Source organism: Coenobita brevimanus, chromosome 84 (genome assembly GCF_032717465.1).
Source record: "Coenobita brevimanus isolate Jiangsu-jjx chromosome 84, ASM3271746v2, whole genome shotgun sequence".
NCBI classification, from domain to species: domain Eukaryota; kingdom Metazoa; phylum Arthropoda; class Malacostraca; order Decapoda; family Coenobitidae; genus Coenobita; species Coenobita brevimanus.
In genome coordinates this window covers 47,351,048-47,366,047 of record NC_137037.1, presented here as the reverse complement: position 1 = coordinate 47,366,047, position 15,000 = coordinate 47,351,048, and the positions used below count along the sequence as shown (strand labels likewise).

Genomic DNA, 15,000 nt, shown 5'->3' with positions numbered 1-15,000 from the left:
GTATCTCGACCCACACATGTTTTTACTTCATCACTAATTCACCTCTCCCGTCACGTACAGTTGGGGTTGGAGGTCGCCTAATATTTCACTTCTTTTACGTGTAACTCTCCTCAGCAGGCTAAAGAGATCCCTGTTGGCGAATTTAAGAAGGGGTTACTGTAGACTGCATCGAAAAAAGTATCTCCCACGTTACACCATCAGGAGACAAGAAACGTAAACTCAGCTAATCCGTCCTGCTGGTGAATGAATTATTAACGCATGCATATCCAAAGGCAGCCCCAATTTACGACCCGCCATATCTCCATCACAGTGACTCACAACATCGGCATAAATCTGCACCCCATGGGCCACAGATTCAACACGCACACGCCACTTATATTATTCACTTTAGGGACGATTACATCAGATAAGTTCACGCGACTCCCCCACCCCCTTCGTCACCACCAGCACCACCACCACCACCTCCCCCTCCACCACCAAAAAACACTACCACTACCACCACCACCACCACCACCTTTCCCTCCACCACCAAAAAACACCACCACTGCTACCACCACCACCACCACCACCACTCCGCTACCTCTAGTCTTGGTAACTAAGAAGCTACTGACCCTATAACGCCAGGGTTTGGAGTCAGGTGTGGGCAGTATATGCCACTCGACAGGTATCCCCTTGTGTCTTGGCAGGTAAAATGAGCACCTTGGGGTAACTATGGCAAGCTGGATGGTGAAGTGGCCTTGTACCCCCAGATGGTGAATGAACAGTCCTCCACAGGCTCAAAGGCCTAAATTACACGACGTCTTCCCCCTGAACTGAGCAAAATGGCAAGGCTTAAAATAAATCACTAGAATAAAGATAAGGTCCCCGATAATAAGTCCCCGATTAAAATGAATGAAATAAAGATGAGGTCCCCGATAGGAAGGTCCCCGGTAAAAAAAGAGAGACTGAAATAAAGATAAAAATAAAGATAAAGGACTGAAATAAAGATAAGGTGCCCGATAGAAGAGTCCCAAGCTAAAAAATAAAAAATAAATAAATAAAAGAGGGATGAGGCGATAATGTCCTGAAGATGCTGATGGATGGGAGGGGGTATTAGTTTGAACCCTCTCATGCTCGGGGCAACTCTAGAATCCCTGCTATACTCCAGCTGACGCCAGACGATTTTATTCAGCTGGGAGTGAGTCATAGGAGCCTGAGAGTGTTCGCTGAGACCGTGTTCTTGGCAACTCTTCCCTAGCGACTTATTCACCCTGCCATACCTTAATAAATAAATGCAACCAAACAAACAAACTGGTAGATAGATAGATAGATGGACATACAGACAGACAGGCAGATAGATAGACAGATAGATAGACAGATTCAGTCACAACAAAATCCATTATCAAGGTTTGCTACTCCATCATTATTTTGCGGGAAGATATCATTTCAATCACCGCCACTATCACCACCACCATCACGGCAGCGAATTATGCAGCAACTGTTAATGATGCTATCACCACTAATGCACTCCCCGTTACCATGGCAGCAAGGGACGCCGTAATTACCAAACCCGTCACTATTAACGAAGAAAAACGTAACTACCATCACTACCACCAAGACTACCACATCCCAACCATTACCCCTAAAAATTACCACCAAATTACCACCACTACCACATCAACCACTGCGACTGCCTCAACTACCAATAGCATCATAGTGACTAGCACAAAACTGTCATCACTACCACCACTACCACAACAACCACAAGTCACTACCACAGCATCTACCACTAATACAAAAACTACCATAACCACAGCTAGTACCACAATTACACTAACCACAAAAAACAAAACAAAAAAAAGCTACCAACACATCAGAAAGCTACAATATACCCACTATTACCACAGAAACCATTGCAATCATCAAAACTACCACCACAACTCTATCATTACTACAACCATCACCATCACCACTGCATTTACTACCACAGAAACTACCACCACATCCCTTTTACTACCACCGCCGCCACCACCACCACCAGTGCATTTACTACCACTCAGACTACCATTTTCCTACCACTACGACCACCATCACCACATTTACTACCACATCAACTACCACCACATTCCTGCCACCACCACCACCACCACCACCACAATTACCACCATTTTGACACCTTCCATCGTTAATCATTAAATAATTTTCCAGCCTCTCGCCTCGGTAGCGACACATGACAGTCGTTTTATTAATGTCGCATCATAGTTAGGCACTTGTTTACCGTGGTTTTCCTCGCGCATTTTCCTCACGTATCTTCCTCGCGTATATTTCCTACTGCATTTTTCCTCTCACATTTGTCTTCCTGCATTTTGCCTTCCGCATTTTCCTTCCGCATTCTTCCTCATGTATTTTTTTTTTCACGCATTCATCCACTTGCATTTTTCGGTCCTGCATTTTTCGCTACTGCATTTTTCTTCCTCATTTTTTCTCACGCTTTTATCTCCCCGCATTTTTCCTCCTGCATTTTTTTTTCACTTATTCATCCTCCTGCATTTCCTCCCCCGCATTTCTCCCACACCCTTTCCTCGTGCACTTTTCCTCATGTCTTTTCCTCACGTTTTTCATCCCATATTTTCCTCACGCCCTGATACCTCCCGTTTTCTTCTGCACTTTCATTTATGTGATGTATCCTTCATTATTATTATTATTATTCATTTTCAAGGGGACATACTCTTGTAGTGGCGAAGATATCTGTCTTTACCTGTGCATCCCAGTGATCAGTGGAGCTAATGCTAGACTCTTTTCACTCTCACCTGTCCTAAAATTACTCTCTCGCCCTCCTTCTTGCTGACCTGGGACAAGAGATTAACACTAGAATATGATGCTGGTTGAGAAAAAGTCCTGTGAAGAGAAAGTAGAGATCTAGTTTTGTCCTTTTTTGCCACTGAGCTCTGTGAAATAATCTGCCAGAGGATGAAATGTAGGCCAGGTTAAGGTGAAAGGATTATTGTCAGGTGCAACCATACTAGACAGGATCATTGGCAAGGGATTTAGGTTAGGTTAGGTTAGGTTAGGTCAGGTTAGGTTAGGTTAGGTCTAATTCACTACAATGACCTATTTTGTATGTTGTTATTACTATGTCTAAATAAAACCACTTCAATATAGAAAGAATATAGTAATAAAAACCATTGGACAACAGGGTGTGGCGGGGTAAAAGTACATACACAGCTCCAGTAAGCGCAGTTTAAGGCAATGTGAGGTGGTAGCGCGGATCTGGGCAGTGTGAAATGGCAACAAATAGATAGTGTGAAGTGCCAGGGAATACACAGCAGGTTAGATAGTGTGAAGTAGCAGCGAATACACAGCAGGGTAGATAGTATGAAGTGACAGCGAATACAGAGCCCCAAACAGCGCAGGTTAAGGCAGCGTGACGCCGTATCCCCAGGTAGCGCAGGTTAAGGCAGCGTGACGCCGTATCCTCAGGTAGCGCAGGTTAAGGCAGTGTGACGCCGTATCCCCAGGTAGCGCAGGTTAAGGCAGTGTGACGCCGTGTCCCCAGGTAGCGCAGGTTAAGGCAGTGTGACGCCGTATCCCCAGGTAGCGCAGGTTAAGGCAGTGTGACGCCGTATCCCCAGGTAGCGCAGGTTAAGGCAGTGTGACGCCGTGTCCCCAGGTAGCGCAGGTTAAGGCAGTGTGACGCCGTATCCCCAGGTAGCGCAGGTTATTCGTAGCGAGACTCGAGCCCATTCTTAGATTACCCCAAGACACATGTGCCCCATAAAGCGTTAGATTCCCTTCCTTGGCATCCAATTTCAGACGGGCCAATTCATGTAAAGGTGAGACGCCTTTTGTATATACCGTATGTGTTAAGCAGATTGGCTGTCGCGGAGAATTTTATGGGTATATTAGAAGGGGGCGGGATAGTAAATATCAGGCGGCGAAGGCAGTGTAAGGGGGGAGAGGATTGGGGAGGGAAGGGGGAGAGGATTGGGGAGGGAAGGGAGAGAGGAAGGGTGAGTGGAAGGTAGGAGATGCTTGGGGGTTTGGGTTTGAGGTGTGTGGTTTTGGGGGAGAGGAGGTGTAGTGTATGTGTGGGGGGTGAGATGTGTGGGGGTGAGGTGTGTGTGTGTAAGGTATGTGTGTGTGTGTGTGTATATCTCCGTCTGGAATATAAGGCTTAACTGACTTCTTTTTCCTTCACTCTTCCTTAACACTTCGCCTATAAAACTTTCAAGACGCCACACTTATTGCTTGATATTCGCTCTGTATTCTGTTCTCAGGTAATGCCAGTCGATTTTATTCAGCTGCGTGAGTCATAGAAGGCTTCAGGTCTTAATACTGTCACTATTAACTCTTTCATGGTGGGGACAACTCCAGTATTCTAGCTACCTTTAGACGATTTTTTTTTTCATCTGAGTTACAAAAAGACTGAGTATTGAGAATAAAGGATGGCCTGATGACTATGATGATGATGATGATACTCGGGGAAATTATAAGAGCATTTGACAGCTAGTGTTGACGGTTTAGAAGCAGGCAAAACACACACACACACACACACACACACACACACACACTCACACACACACACACACACACACACACACATAAAACGGTAATGTATGCTAGCTACTGTATATGTCTAATCTGAAAGAAATAAAGACCGCTTGAACGAAAATGCTTCAGTAGTCAGTTTAGCCAAGTTTCCCCAATGAACCGAAGTGTTTTGCAGTAGTTGTTCTTCTCGGGGGAAACTGAAGGGATGGGGAGGGGGCAGGGAGGAAGAAGAACAGGTGGAGGGATGGGGGAGATTTAGGTGGGGGTGGGGGAAATGGCTGAGCGAGGATGAGCGGGGGTGGGGAGGAACAGGTGGGGAGATGGGGGAGATTTAGGTGGGGGTGGGGGGATTGTTGAGGGAGGATGAGTTGGAGTGGGGTGGGGCAGGGGACAGAGAGGGAGGTAGAGTGAGGGGTAGGGGTGGGGGGATGGCTGGGAGAGGATCCATTGGGGTGGGGAGGGGCGTGTGAGAGGGGAGGGGGGGATCAAAGAGTCGAAAATTAACTACGAAACGAGCCATAGCTTCCAATCTTTACCTAATCACCAGAGACGTAACGCGAACACAAACAGAATCAGAAGTCTAATCCTACCTCCAAATTCTTCCACCGTATTCAATCGCACCGTCAAAAAAAAACTAAATAGAGGCAAAAGAAATGTATATTGTTTGGTGCTGATGACGTGGAGCGAGCGTTAATCTGCCATTTAATATGCAAATTATCAGATACAGCCGTCCGAGAGCCCTGGGAGTGTCGCAGAGATTGGCTCCGAGTGATTAATATAAAATTGGCAGCCATCAAGTCGACTGCCATTGTCTCCCCTTGCCGCAGATCCCATTTTCTTTTCGCATTTTCTGTTGATGATGCGGGGAGGCTTGTTGATTTATTCCGTTATTTTTATTTATATATTTATTTATTTATTACAGTAGGGGACAAAAATTCGCCTACTCTTCCACTGCTTCTGCTTTACACTGGAATTTTCTTTCTGCTGTGCCCTTTTTTCTTTCTCCCATTCCCCCCCCCCCCCGCTACCCTGCTGTTCCATTTGTCTTTTTCCTCACTTTTCTCACCTGCTATTTTTTTTCGTTTTTTTTTTTCCACACTTCTTTAACCTACTATTTCAATATTATTTTTTTTCCACTTTTTCCCATCGTGCCGTTTCATGTCCTTTTTCTCTCACCTTTTTTCCAATGTGCAATTTAATTTTTTTTTTTTATACCCTTTCTTTCCACTGTGCTGTTCCATTGATTCTTTTTCCCACTTTCTTCCACCTTGTGCTGTTCCATTTTTTTGTTTTTGTTTTTTTCTATTTTTTTTTTTCATTTTTCTCCTTTTTTTTCCCCCCACATTCTTTTTTTTTCCAATGCTTTTCCATTTTTTTTTTTTTTTCATTTTTTTTTTCTCTGTGCTGTCCATTTTTTTTTTTTTTTACGTGTTTTTTATTTGTTCTTTTTTTGTTTCTTTTTTCCCCCCGTGCTGTTCCAGTTTTTCCTTACCTTTTTCCTACTTTTTTTTTCCCCACTCTGCACTGACGCCTTTACTGCCACGCTATGCATAAAATTAGAATATAATAAAGTGGCGGGCATTAGTATTGGCTGAGGTATTATTATTTAATTTGTACGGCTATTATTATTATTATTATTATTATTATTACCATTACTGCTTCTACTACTACCACCACTACTGCTGTTATCATTATTATTATTATTATTATTATTATTATTATTATTTTCGCAATGTGTGGGAGAGAGATTGACGGAATGGCAGTGGTAAGTACTTTTAACCTCTTCAACCTCCCCTGACTGATTCCTCCCTCCTCCCAACCCACTCCCAATGCCTCCCTAAATGTTCCTTCTCACCCCTTCCCCCACCATTTTCAGTGAGTCTCCCTTCCCCCTCTCCCCCCACCATTTTCAGTGAGTCTCCCTTCCCCCTCTCCCCCCTCCTGTCTTAAAAAGGGGGTAGGGGTTGGGGGAGAGGGAGAGGGCTATCCCCCACCACAATCCAGGTACAGTATTAATCAAGGGGCAGGTGAGGTGAGGAGGTGGGAAGTAACGATTGCGGTGACACGCCACAAACAAGTCACCCCCATCGCCCCTCCAATTACTTCGCCAGATCCTTATCGGGAGGGTCACATCGAGGTGGTAATTGTTGCAACGTTAACCAAGGCCTCCCCACCCCCTCCTCCTTCTGTGTCTGTGCCTGTGTCTGTTTGTTTCTGCGTCTGTCCTTGTCTCTCTATCTGCCTCTTCCGTCTGTCTCTGCCTCTGTCTGTCGCTATCTGTCTGTCTGTCTCTCACTTCTTCCTCCCCTCCTCCCTCCCTTCTCTCTCTCTCTCTCCTCGCGTGTTGGTCTGATTGCTCTGAGTGGCGACAGGGGAGCGAGTGTTAATCAGACAACGTGTGACATCCACTTACACGAAGCAGTATATATTTTTAACCCCTCTCGTCCCAGCATGTTGATGAAGCTATAGCCTGTAAATAGCAAGGATCCATCTGTCTTTGTTGGTCTGTCTGTCTCTCTGTTCTCCTGTCTGTCTTTCTGTCCCCCTGTCTGTCTTTCTGTCCCTCTGTCTGTCTTTCTGTCCCCCTGTCTGTCTTTCTGTCCCCCTGTCTGTCTTTCTGTCCCCCTGTCTGTCTTTCTGTTCACCTGTCTGTCTTTCTGTTCACCTGTCTGTCTTTCTGTTCACCTGTCTGTCTTTCTGTACCCCCTGTCTGTCTTTCTGTTCCCCTGTCTGTCTTTCTGTTCACCTGTCTGTCTTTCTGTCCCCCTGTCTGTCTTTCTGTCCCCCTGTCTGTCTTTCTGTTCACTTGTCTGTCTTTCTGTTCACCTGTCTGTCCTTCTGTTCTTCTGTCTCTGTCTGGCCACTTGTCTTTTTCTCCTTGTCTGTCAGTCTGTCATACATTAAGTTCTATGAAGCTAAATAAAGTCCGTCTGTCCCTTTCTGTCTTGTCTGTTTCTCTGCCTGTCTCCTAACGTCTTGATTTTAGGGCTCTGAGTGGCGGTGAAAAAGTGAGTGGTAATCAGAATCTGTATGCTGCCAGGTTAAATGAAACTATATATAATGAATGTCCCTTTCTTTTGTCTCTTTCCCTTCTTTCTGTCTGTCTGTCTGTATCTTTCTGAGTGTCTGTATCTGTCTGTTCGTCTGTCTGTCTGTTTCCTAGCATGTTGGTCCGAGTACCCAGATTGACCATAGGGAAGCAGGTCTTTTATCACTTCAATCCGGTGACCTATTTCTCGTCTTGATGAAGCCACCACCAGACCTTATTTAGCTTTGTAATAACCTGTCGACGTGAAGCTGGGGTTACTAAAAGCTCTAAAACCTCTAAAGCTCTACAAGTCTCTCCTAAGCTGAATTAAGGTAATCCCATCAGGTATACACATGACAAGGGTAATTTCTTTGGTTTGCAGGGTATACATAGGACTCAATATTCCTCTCGGGCTCCTATGCCTTACTCTCGTCTGGAATATAATACGGGAATGAAACACGAATTAAGGGGGAATTAGGTGACCCCATAGGTATACACAGGTCACAGGTATTAACACTCCCAGGCTCCTATGTCCCACTCCCAGCTGAATAAAATCGTTTGCGTTAGTGAAACAATACGAGAAAAGAAACGATAATTAGAGCGACGCCAACACCTTTCAGATTACCCAGAAGACAGAGCACGCACACACACACACACACACACACACACACACACACACACACACACACAAACTCACCCCCAGACACAGAAATGATAGAAAATGACAAAGGCAACGAAGAGAAAGAGACGTAAAACTATCCCCAGAGTTAAGAACAGAGCACAGGCCAACCCCCTCGTCCCCAGGCTGGATATAGAACACATTAATTATTGATAAGAGATAAGACTGAGATAAGACAGAGCAACGGGGGTCCCATCTGGGGGTTGTTGGCTGTCTCGTCCATCGGTAATTACTGCACTAACGAGGCCGCTGCTTGAGGCAAAGGCTGTAAATTTTGGAGGTGTTGCGTGACCGCCGGGAAGGGGAAAGGAGGACGATGGTGCTGAATTAAGGGAGACAATCGGTCGTTAAGATAGTGACCGCCACAATCACGACACGGCCATTACTTAAACCTGGCCAATTAGTGAATACAGGTAGGGTTACGTTGCTTTTTATTCAGGCAGACTAATAATATAGGTCTCATCTTTCTCTTTCTCTCTCTCTCTCTCTCTCGAATACCGAGTTGTTGCAATAGATTAGCGGTAGAATAGGTTACTAGTCACGAAGAAGTGCCATGGAAATGATGTAAGGCTTCAGTATAGTCTTTATCTGCCACTGAGATGTTTGTGATATAATAGGCAGAATAAATCGCTAAGGGGGAAGTGTTAGGAAGCCTCCCACGGAACACAGCCCATCACCTCACCTTCAGTGCATGAGAGGGTCGCCTTCATGTGGTGGTACCGACATGACTGGGCGGTGGGGCTGCCCGGTTATGCAAACTTCACTCCCTCCCTATCCCCCCGAAAGAAGGAAGGTGGCCTGCAGGAGAGGTGCAGCTTCAGCCTGCAGTCCACTGGGTTCACTTTCAGATGAGCCTGGGGTTGCGGCTACTACTACTACTACTACTACTACTACTACTACTACTACTACTACTACTACTACGACTACTACTACTACTACTACTACTACCATCACCACCTCACCTTTACTACTACTACTACTACTACTACTACCTCCACCTCCACCTCCACCATCTCACCTTTCGTCAGGTGATGTGCAGGCTGTAGGGCGGTGTGCAGGCTGTGGTGTAGGCTGTGGTGGAGGCTGTGGTGGAGATGTGAGGTGTAGGTGTACTTGAGGCGCGCCATCTCCTGCTCCACCCTCTTGCGCGCCTCCACCTCCCGCAGGAAGAAGAGACGCAGGCGGGGGTCCTCCTCCACTGCGGCACTGATGGGGGAGTCGCTGGAACTGGGGGGCAGCTGCGGGACGGAGTGAGACAGAGATGATTAAATTATTTGTAGTCCGGATTTCATTATTATTTTAGTAATTAATTTATTATATATAAATATTCTTTTTTATCTATTAGTATTACCATTATTTTTATTAATATGATGGTGATGATGATGATGATGCACCATATCACAGAACGCCAAATAGGGGGGATGAAAGACGACTAGTAGAAATTGGAAGCATAATCTATCATACAAACAAACAAGCAAGCAAACAAGCAAGCTAGAAAACAAACACTAAAACTAACAAAGCAACTAACAAGTATCAAAGTATCTCTATTTTTCTTACAAACCCACGAACTAACAACACAACACAACAATTACATTCCCCGTGACGAAAATAACATCCTAAATAAACACAAGACTATTCTTCACTGATATGTTTATGAAATCGATGAAGCACTCTGGATCCCTTATTCTCGTCGCTCCCTAACGCCTTTTCCTAAGCGATTTACTTTACCACACTTTGCTCACCTCTTCGATATAACATAATTCTTTCCCATATCGCCATACTCTGCATCAGTGACGAACAAAAGCGTACCAACCAGACGTATCCAAAAATAAATCGCTACGGAAGAGGTGTTAGGGAGTTTCCTCTACCGACGAGTATACTGGTCTTGGTTGATAAGATATTTTACTCGTCTGGAACCCCTTTAGGTCGAGTACGTCTTTTTTTTTTTAATTATCTTTTTTTTTTTCCAGGTAAGGAGAGAAATTTCTAAGCTGAGGACACCTGTAATCTAAGGTATGGATTATTTTTTGTATATATTTTTCCTTCCTCTGTTCATCCTCTATAAAAAAAAGAGAGATATAACCTTCATTAATCCCTTTCAATAAGCGATGCCTTTACTATGTTTAAATATAATTATGATTTTTTTAGTATGGCGCAATTCTCTTGTCACGTAAATTTGACAAGAAGGAATCCTCTGAGTATGATAAGATTCGAGTCAGCTAGTTTCTCTTTCCTGTGTGTGTGTGTGTGTGTGTGTGTGTGTGTGTGTGTGTGTGTGTGTGTGTGTGTGTGTGTGTGTGTGTGTGTGTAATTCACCGGGTCGGTCAGGATCACATGATGGTCGTGATCGTTAGCTTTTACCCTCCCGGAAGGGAGCTGAGAGCTCATATAGTCCGATCTAAGGGCAAGGCTGTGACCTTCACACACGCACACACCCGTCCCCTTGCTCAAGGGGGACAGTAACCACCCACTTCATCAGTGAAACTTTTCGCAACCTGAGCGAGGCGCAAACTCCCGTCCACCAGATAGCGAGCGAGAACGTTACCGCTGAGCCAGCTAGTGGTGTGTGTGTGTGTGTGTGTGTGTGTGTGTGTGTGTGTTCGTTCGTCCGTCCTTTCTCTCTCTCTCTCTCTCTCTCTCACACACACACACACACACACACACACACACACACACACACACACACACACACACACACACACACACACACACACACACACACACACAAACACACACACACACACACCCCCACACACATCCCCCCTCCACACACACCACCTCTCCACACACACCACCTCTCCACACACACTTCCTCTCCCTCTCCCACACCCTCTTCCTCAGCAAAGACTCCCACTAAGTACAGAAAGATGGTCTTAATTGGGAGCGACGTTGAAAGGCCTCTTGAATGCGGCTCCACCATTAGGCGTCCAAGGAGCCTGACTGGGAGCTCCTCAGAGGCAAAATTACATCGGTAACAAGGTGTAAATGGCGCACTTGAGAGAGACAGACTTAATCCTCGGGGAAATTCAATGCCCGCGGTTAATTAGTATTCTTATTTTCGGGCATTGCATCTCGAGGCGGACTTCGCTAGCCAATTACCAGCGTCTTTGGCCCCGGGTATTGCATGGGTGTCAATAGCTTATTACAAGGTGAAGGTGGGGAGGTGGGGACGCCTTTGCTGCATCCTTCCTTCCTTCCTTCCTTCCTTCGGTTCCGCCAAGTTCATGAGACATTTTTCTGACCTTGAGTCTTATTAAAGATCCAAACTGCTACTACTACTACTACTACTACTACTACTACTGCTACTACTACTACTGCTGCTCATCCATCCATGAATTCGACCAACTTTATGTGGCATTTTTCCAACCTTGGGTCGAATTTTTACTAGATCCAAAGCGATTTTTACGAGTCTCCATAAAAGTAAGCCATTGTCAGAGATCCTTGAGTGTGTGTGTGTGTGTGTGTGTGTGTGTGTGTGTGTGTGTGTGTGTGTGTGTGTTTTCCCACATTCATATTCACACTGACATGACTGTGAAGTGTCTGTTAGGGAAGAAAATAAAGGTATACACACCCAATCATATACACACCTTAGGGTCACGAGAGTTTATATACATGACTCCTTTACGATCTGGGCGGAGAAATATCGAATACTTCTCACGTAAGATGCGAGGAAGAGGATTAATTATTCGTCTCATATACCGTCGCGTGAAGGAGAAAATCTTGAGGAAGGCTTCTTGAAAAGGTGTCAGAAGCGACGGAGCCCCTCAAAGAATTATTGTGACTGAAGAGAGAAATGCGTAGCTGTGTCTGTGTGTGTCTGTAGCTGACTGTGAGTATGAATTTATTATGTATGTATGTATGTGGATATATATATTTATGTATGTATGGCTGGATGTATGTGTCTGTCTTTCTTCCCGTCTGTCTGTCTGTCTGTATGTATGTGTGGATGGATGGATTGATGGATGGATCTGTCTACATGTCTGTGATTATGTGTTTATTGCTATATGTGTGTAATTATGTATGTATGTATGGATATGTATGTATGAAAGTATATCTGAATGTAGGTATATTCACTAAAAAATAACTAAAATATATAGGGAGGTTTACATTCACGTAAGTGTCTGGAAAACTTCTGGCCATTAAGTTCTGAAAATGAAGGTCACAGGTAGAAATAAAACTATCTAAAAATCATTTACATCACCGTGGAAGTAAAAATGCTTAATTAACAGAGTGGGTCTTGGAAGGATGATTGAGAGAGGGAGTGAGAGTGGAGTGAGTGGAAGGAAGAGAGGAAGAAGAAGAGGAAGAGACGAAGCAACAGAGAGGAGTGACGAGAAAGAGGAGCAGGTGGGAGAGGATGAGAAGCAGCAAGGAGAAGAGGAAAGAGGAGGAGAAGGAACAAGAAGAGAGAAGTGGAGGAGCAACAAAGAAGAGGGAGGAGGAGGAGGAGAAGCAAGGAGAAGACGGAAGTGGAGAAGAGAAGGAAAAACATGGGGAAGAGGAAAGCGGAGGAGAAGCAACAAGAAGATGGAAGAGGACGTGAAGCAAGAAGAGGGAAGTGGAGGAGGAGCAGCGGGAGAAGGAAGAACAAGAAGAGGGAAGAGGAGGAGAAGGAGCAACAAGAAGAGGGAAGAGGAGGGGGAGGAAGAGGGAAGGAGGGGAGAGGGACAACCAAGACGCAGGTGATCAACACTCGAGGAGGTTCTGAGGCGACCACTTGAGGTCTTAATTGGGGGTCTGTCGTTCCCCCTCCACCCCACGCACCACTAAATTACACCGCCTCTCCCCCCTTCACTACCCCTTCCGCTACCCCCTTCCCCCTGCTATTTCACCCCCCTCCCCCTCCAACCATGTGGGGAAGTGGGGGAAGGGGATAGATGTTGGGAAGGGGAGGAAAGAGGTTTAGAACTGGAAATGGGAGGGGAAGGTGGGAAGGGTTTTAAGGGGAGAGGGAGAGGAAGTAAGAGAAGTAAATGGGGAGGGAAAGAGGTAGGAAGGGGGAAGGAAGGGAGGTGGGAAATTAGCTACAAGAGAAGAATTAAAAGTAGATTAGTTAAGGGGGTGGTGGGGAAGGGGAGGAGGTGACGGGGAGGGAAGGAAATGGTTGGGTGAGAAGGAGGTTGAGGGAGAGAGGAGGTGATGGAAGAGGGAAGGAGGTAGGAGGGAGGGAAGTGAGGAAGCGAGGGAAGAAGCTAGTAGAGAAGGGGAGGTGGAGGAGATGAGGAATTAACTACATGAGCAGGGTTATGTTGCAAGCCTTTATCTCAGCCTTAGAACTGCACAAAGGAAGGAGTGGAGATTATTACGTGTATTTCCTTCGCTAAATCCTTCAGTGAGGGAGGAGGCGAAGGAGGTGGGGAAGGGAGAAGACGAAGGAGGTGGCGAAGGGAAGAGGGAAGGGAGGTGTGAAAGGGAGCAGGCGAAGGAGATGGCGAAGGTAGGAGGCGAAGGAGGTGGGGAAGGGAGGAGGCGAAGGAGGTGGCGAAGGAAGGAAACGAGGTGAGGTGGGGAAGGGAGGAGGCGAAGGAGGTGGCGAAGGGAGGAGGCGAAGGAGGTGGGGAATGGAGGAGACGAAGGAGATGGGGAAGGGAGGGAAGGAATTTGAAGAGAAAGACGTGGGAAAGGAAGGAGATGAGAAATTAACTACATAAGCAGGATTTCAGGTGGGGATGAAAGGAGAAGGAAGAGGGAGGGAAGACTGACAGGGAAGGGAGGGAAGACGGTTGGAGGGAAGGAAGGAGGCTGAGGAGGAAAGGGATCAGGAGGGATGGAGGGAAGGTGGTGGGGAATTAATTAAAGGATCACGGTTAAGTTGGAAGCCTTTTTCTTACGAACTGCAGAGAGGAAGGAGCGAAGGAAATGGTTTGTGTATTTTTCACTCTCCTTCCTTCAGTGAGGGAGGAGGGGAGGAAGGCTGGGGAAGGAGGGAGTTGGGAGAGGGAGGAAAGGCCGTGGGGGAATGAACTACACGGGGAGGGTTAAGATGGAGGCCTTTTTCTCAAGAACTGCACAGAAGAAGGAGTGAAGATGATGTGTGTATATATTCTTTTCTCTAGTTCTTTTAATGAGAAGCGAGATTAAGACCCTAAGAAGGCAACGAGGATTAGGGCAGCATGATTAAGTCTGGAATTCGCGAGGGAAGGAGAAACATAAGACCTTTTACATCTTTACCGAAGCACACGATTAAAAAGTAAAAATGTTCTGACTTTGCTGCCTCATTGCTAATCCCGTTTTATAAAGTAGTATGCGGTCAAAAAAGTTCCAGACCTCGTAAATGTTTTTATACCTGACTGTAAAAAAATTAGGGGTTTGTCTATACCTCCGAGTACAGTGGTAGTAGTAGTAGTAGTAGTAGTAGTAGTAGTAGTCGTAATAGTCATAGTACAGGTAGTTGTTGTTGTTGTGGTCCCAAGCTCATCTGGAAGTAAACCCGGTGGACTACAGGCTGAAGTTTTCTTTCTCCTGCAGTACCCAACTTTCCTTTCGGGGGATAGGCAGGGAGTTGAGGGACGTGTGTATAACCAGGCAGTGGAGCCGCCTGGTTATGTCGGTTCTACCACGTGAAGGCGTCCCTCTCCACCAGCGTACTCAGTTTTACTAATACGGCCGTTCGTCTCGCCACGCCTGGGGGAGGATGCCGTGATGTAGTGTGCGCCGAACCTCTCCCCCAGGATCCATTTCGGGTGATGCATCTCTCGGCTCTGCGTCATTCTTGCTTAGCGTCACAACATCACCAGATTTTTTCGGCCTGTTCTTAAAATCT

The 15,000-nt window shown here is 45.9% G+C and overlaps 1 protein-coding gene across 1 annotated transcript in view; it reads right to left on the bottom strand.

The window, feature by feature from the left end:
• fuss (SKI family transcriptional corepressor fussel) overlaps positions 1–15,000 on the bottom strand; it is a 52,658-nt gene that overhangs the window by 113 nt on the left and 37,545 nt on the right. Inside the window, exon 8 of the mRNA XM_080280403.1 lies at positions 9,256–9,475. Coding sequence (XP_080136529.1) covers positions 9,256–9,475 — 220 coding nt within the window. The remainder of the gene's footprint in view (positions 1–9,255; positions 9,476–15,000) is intronic.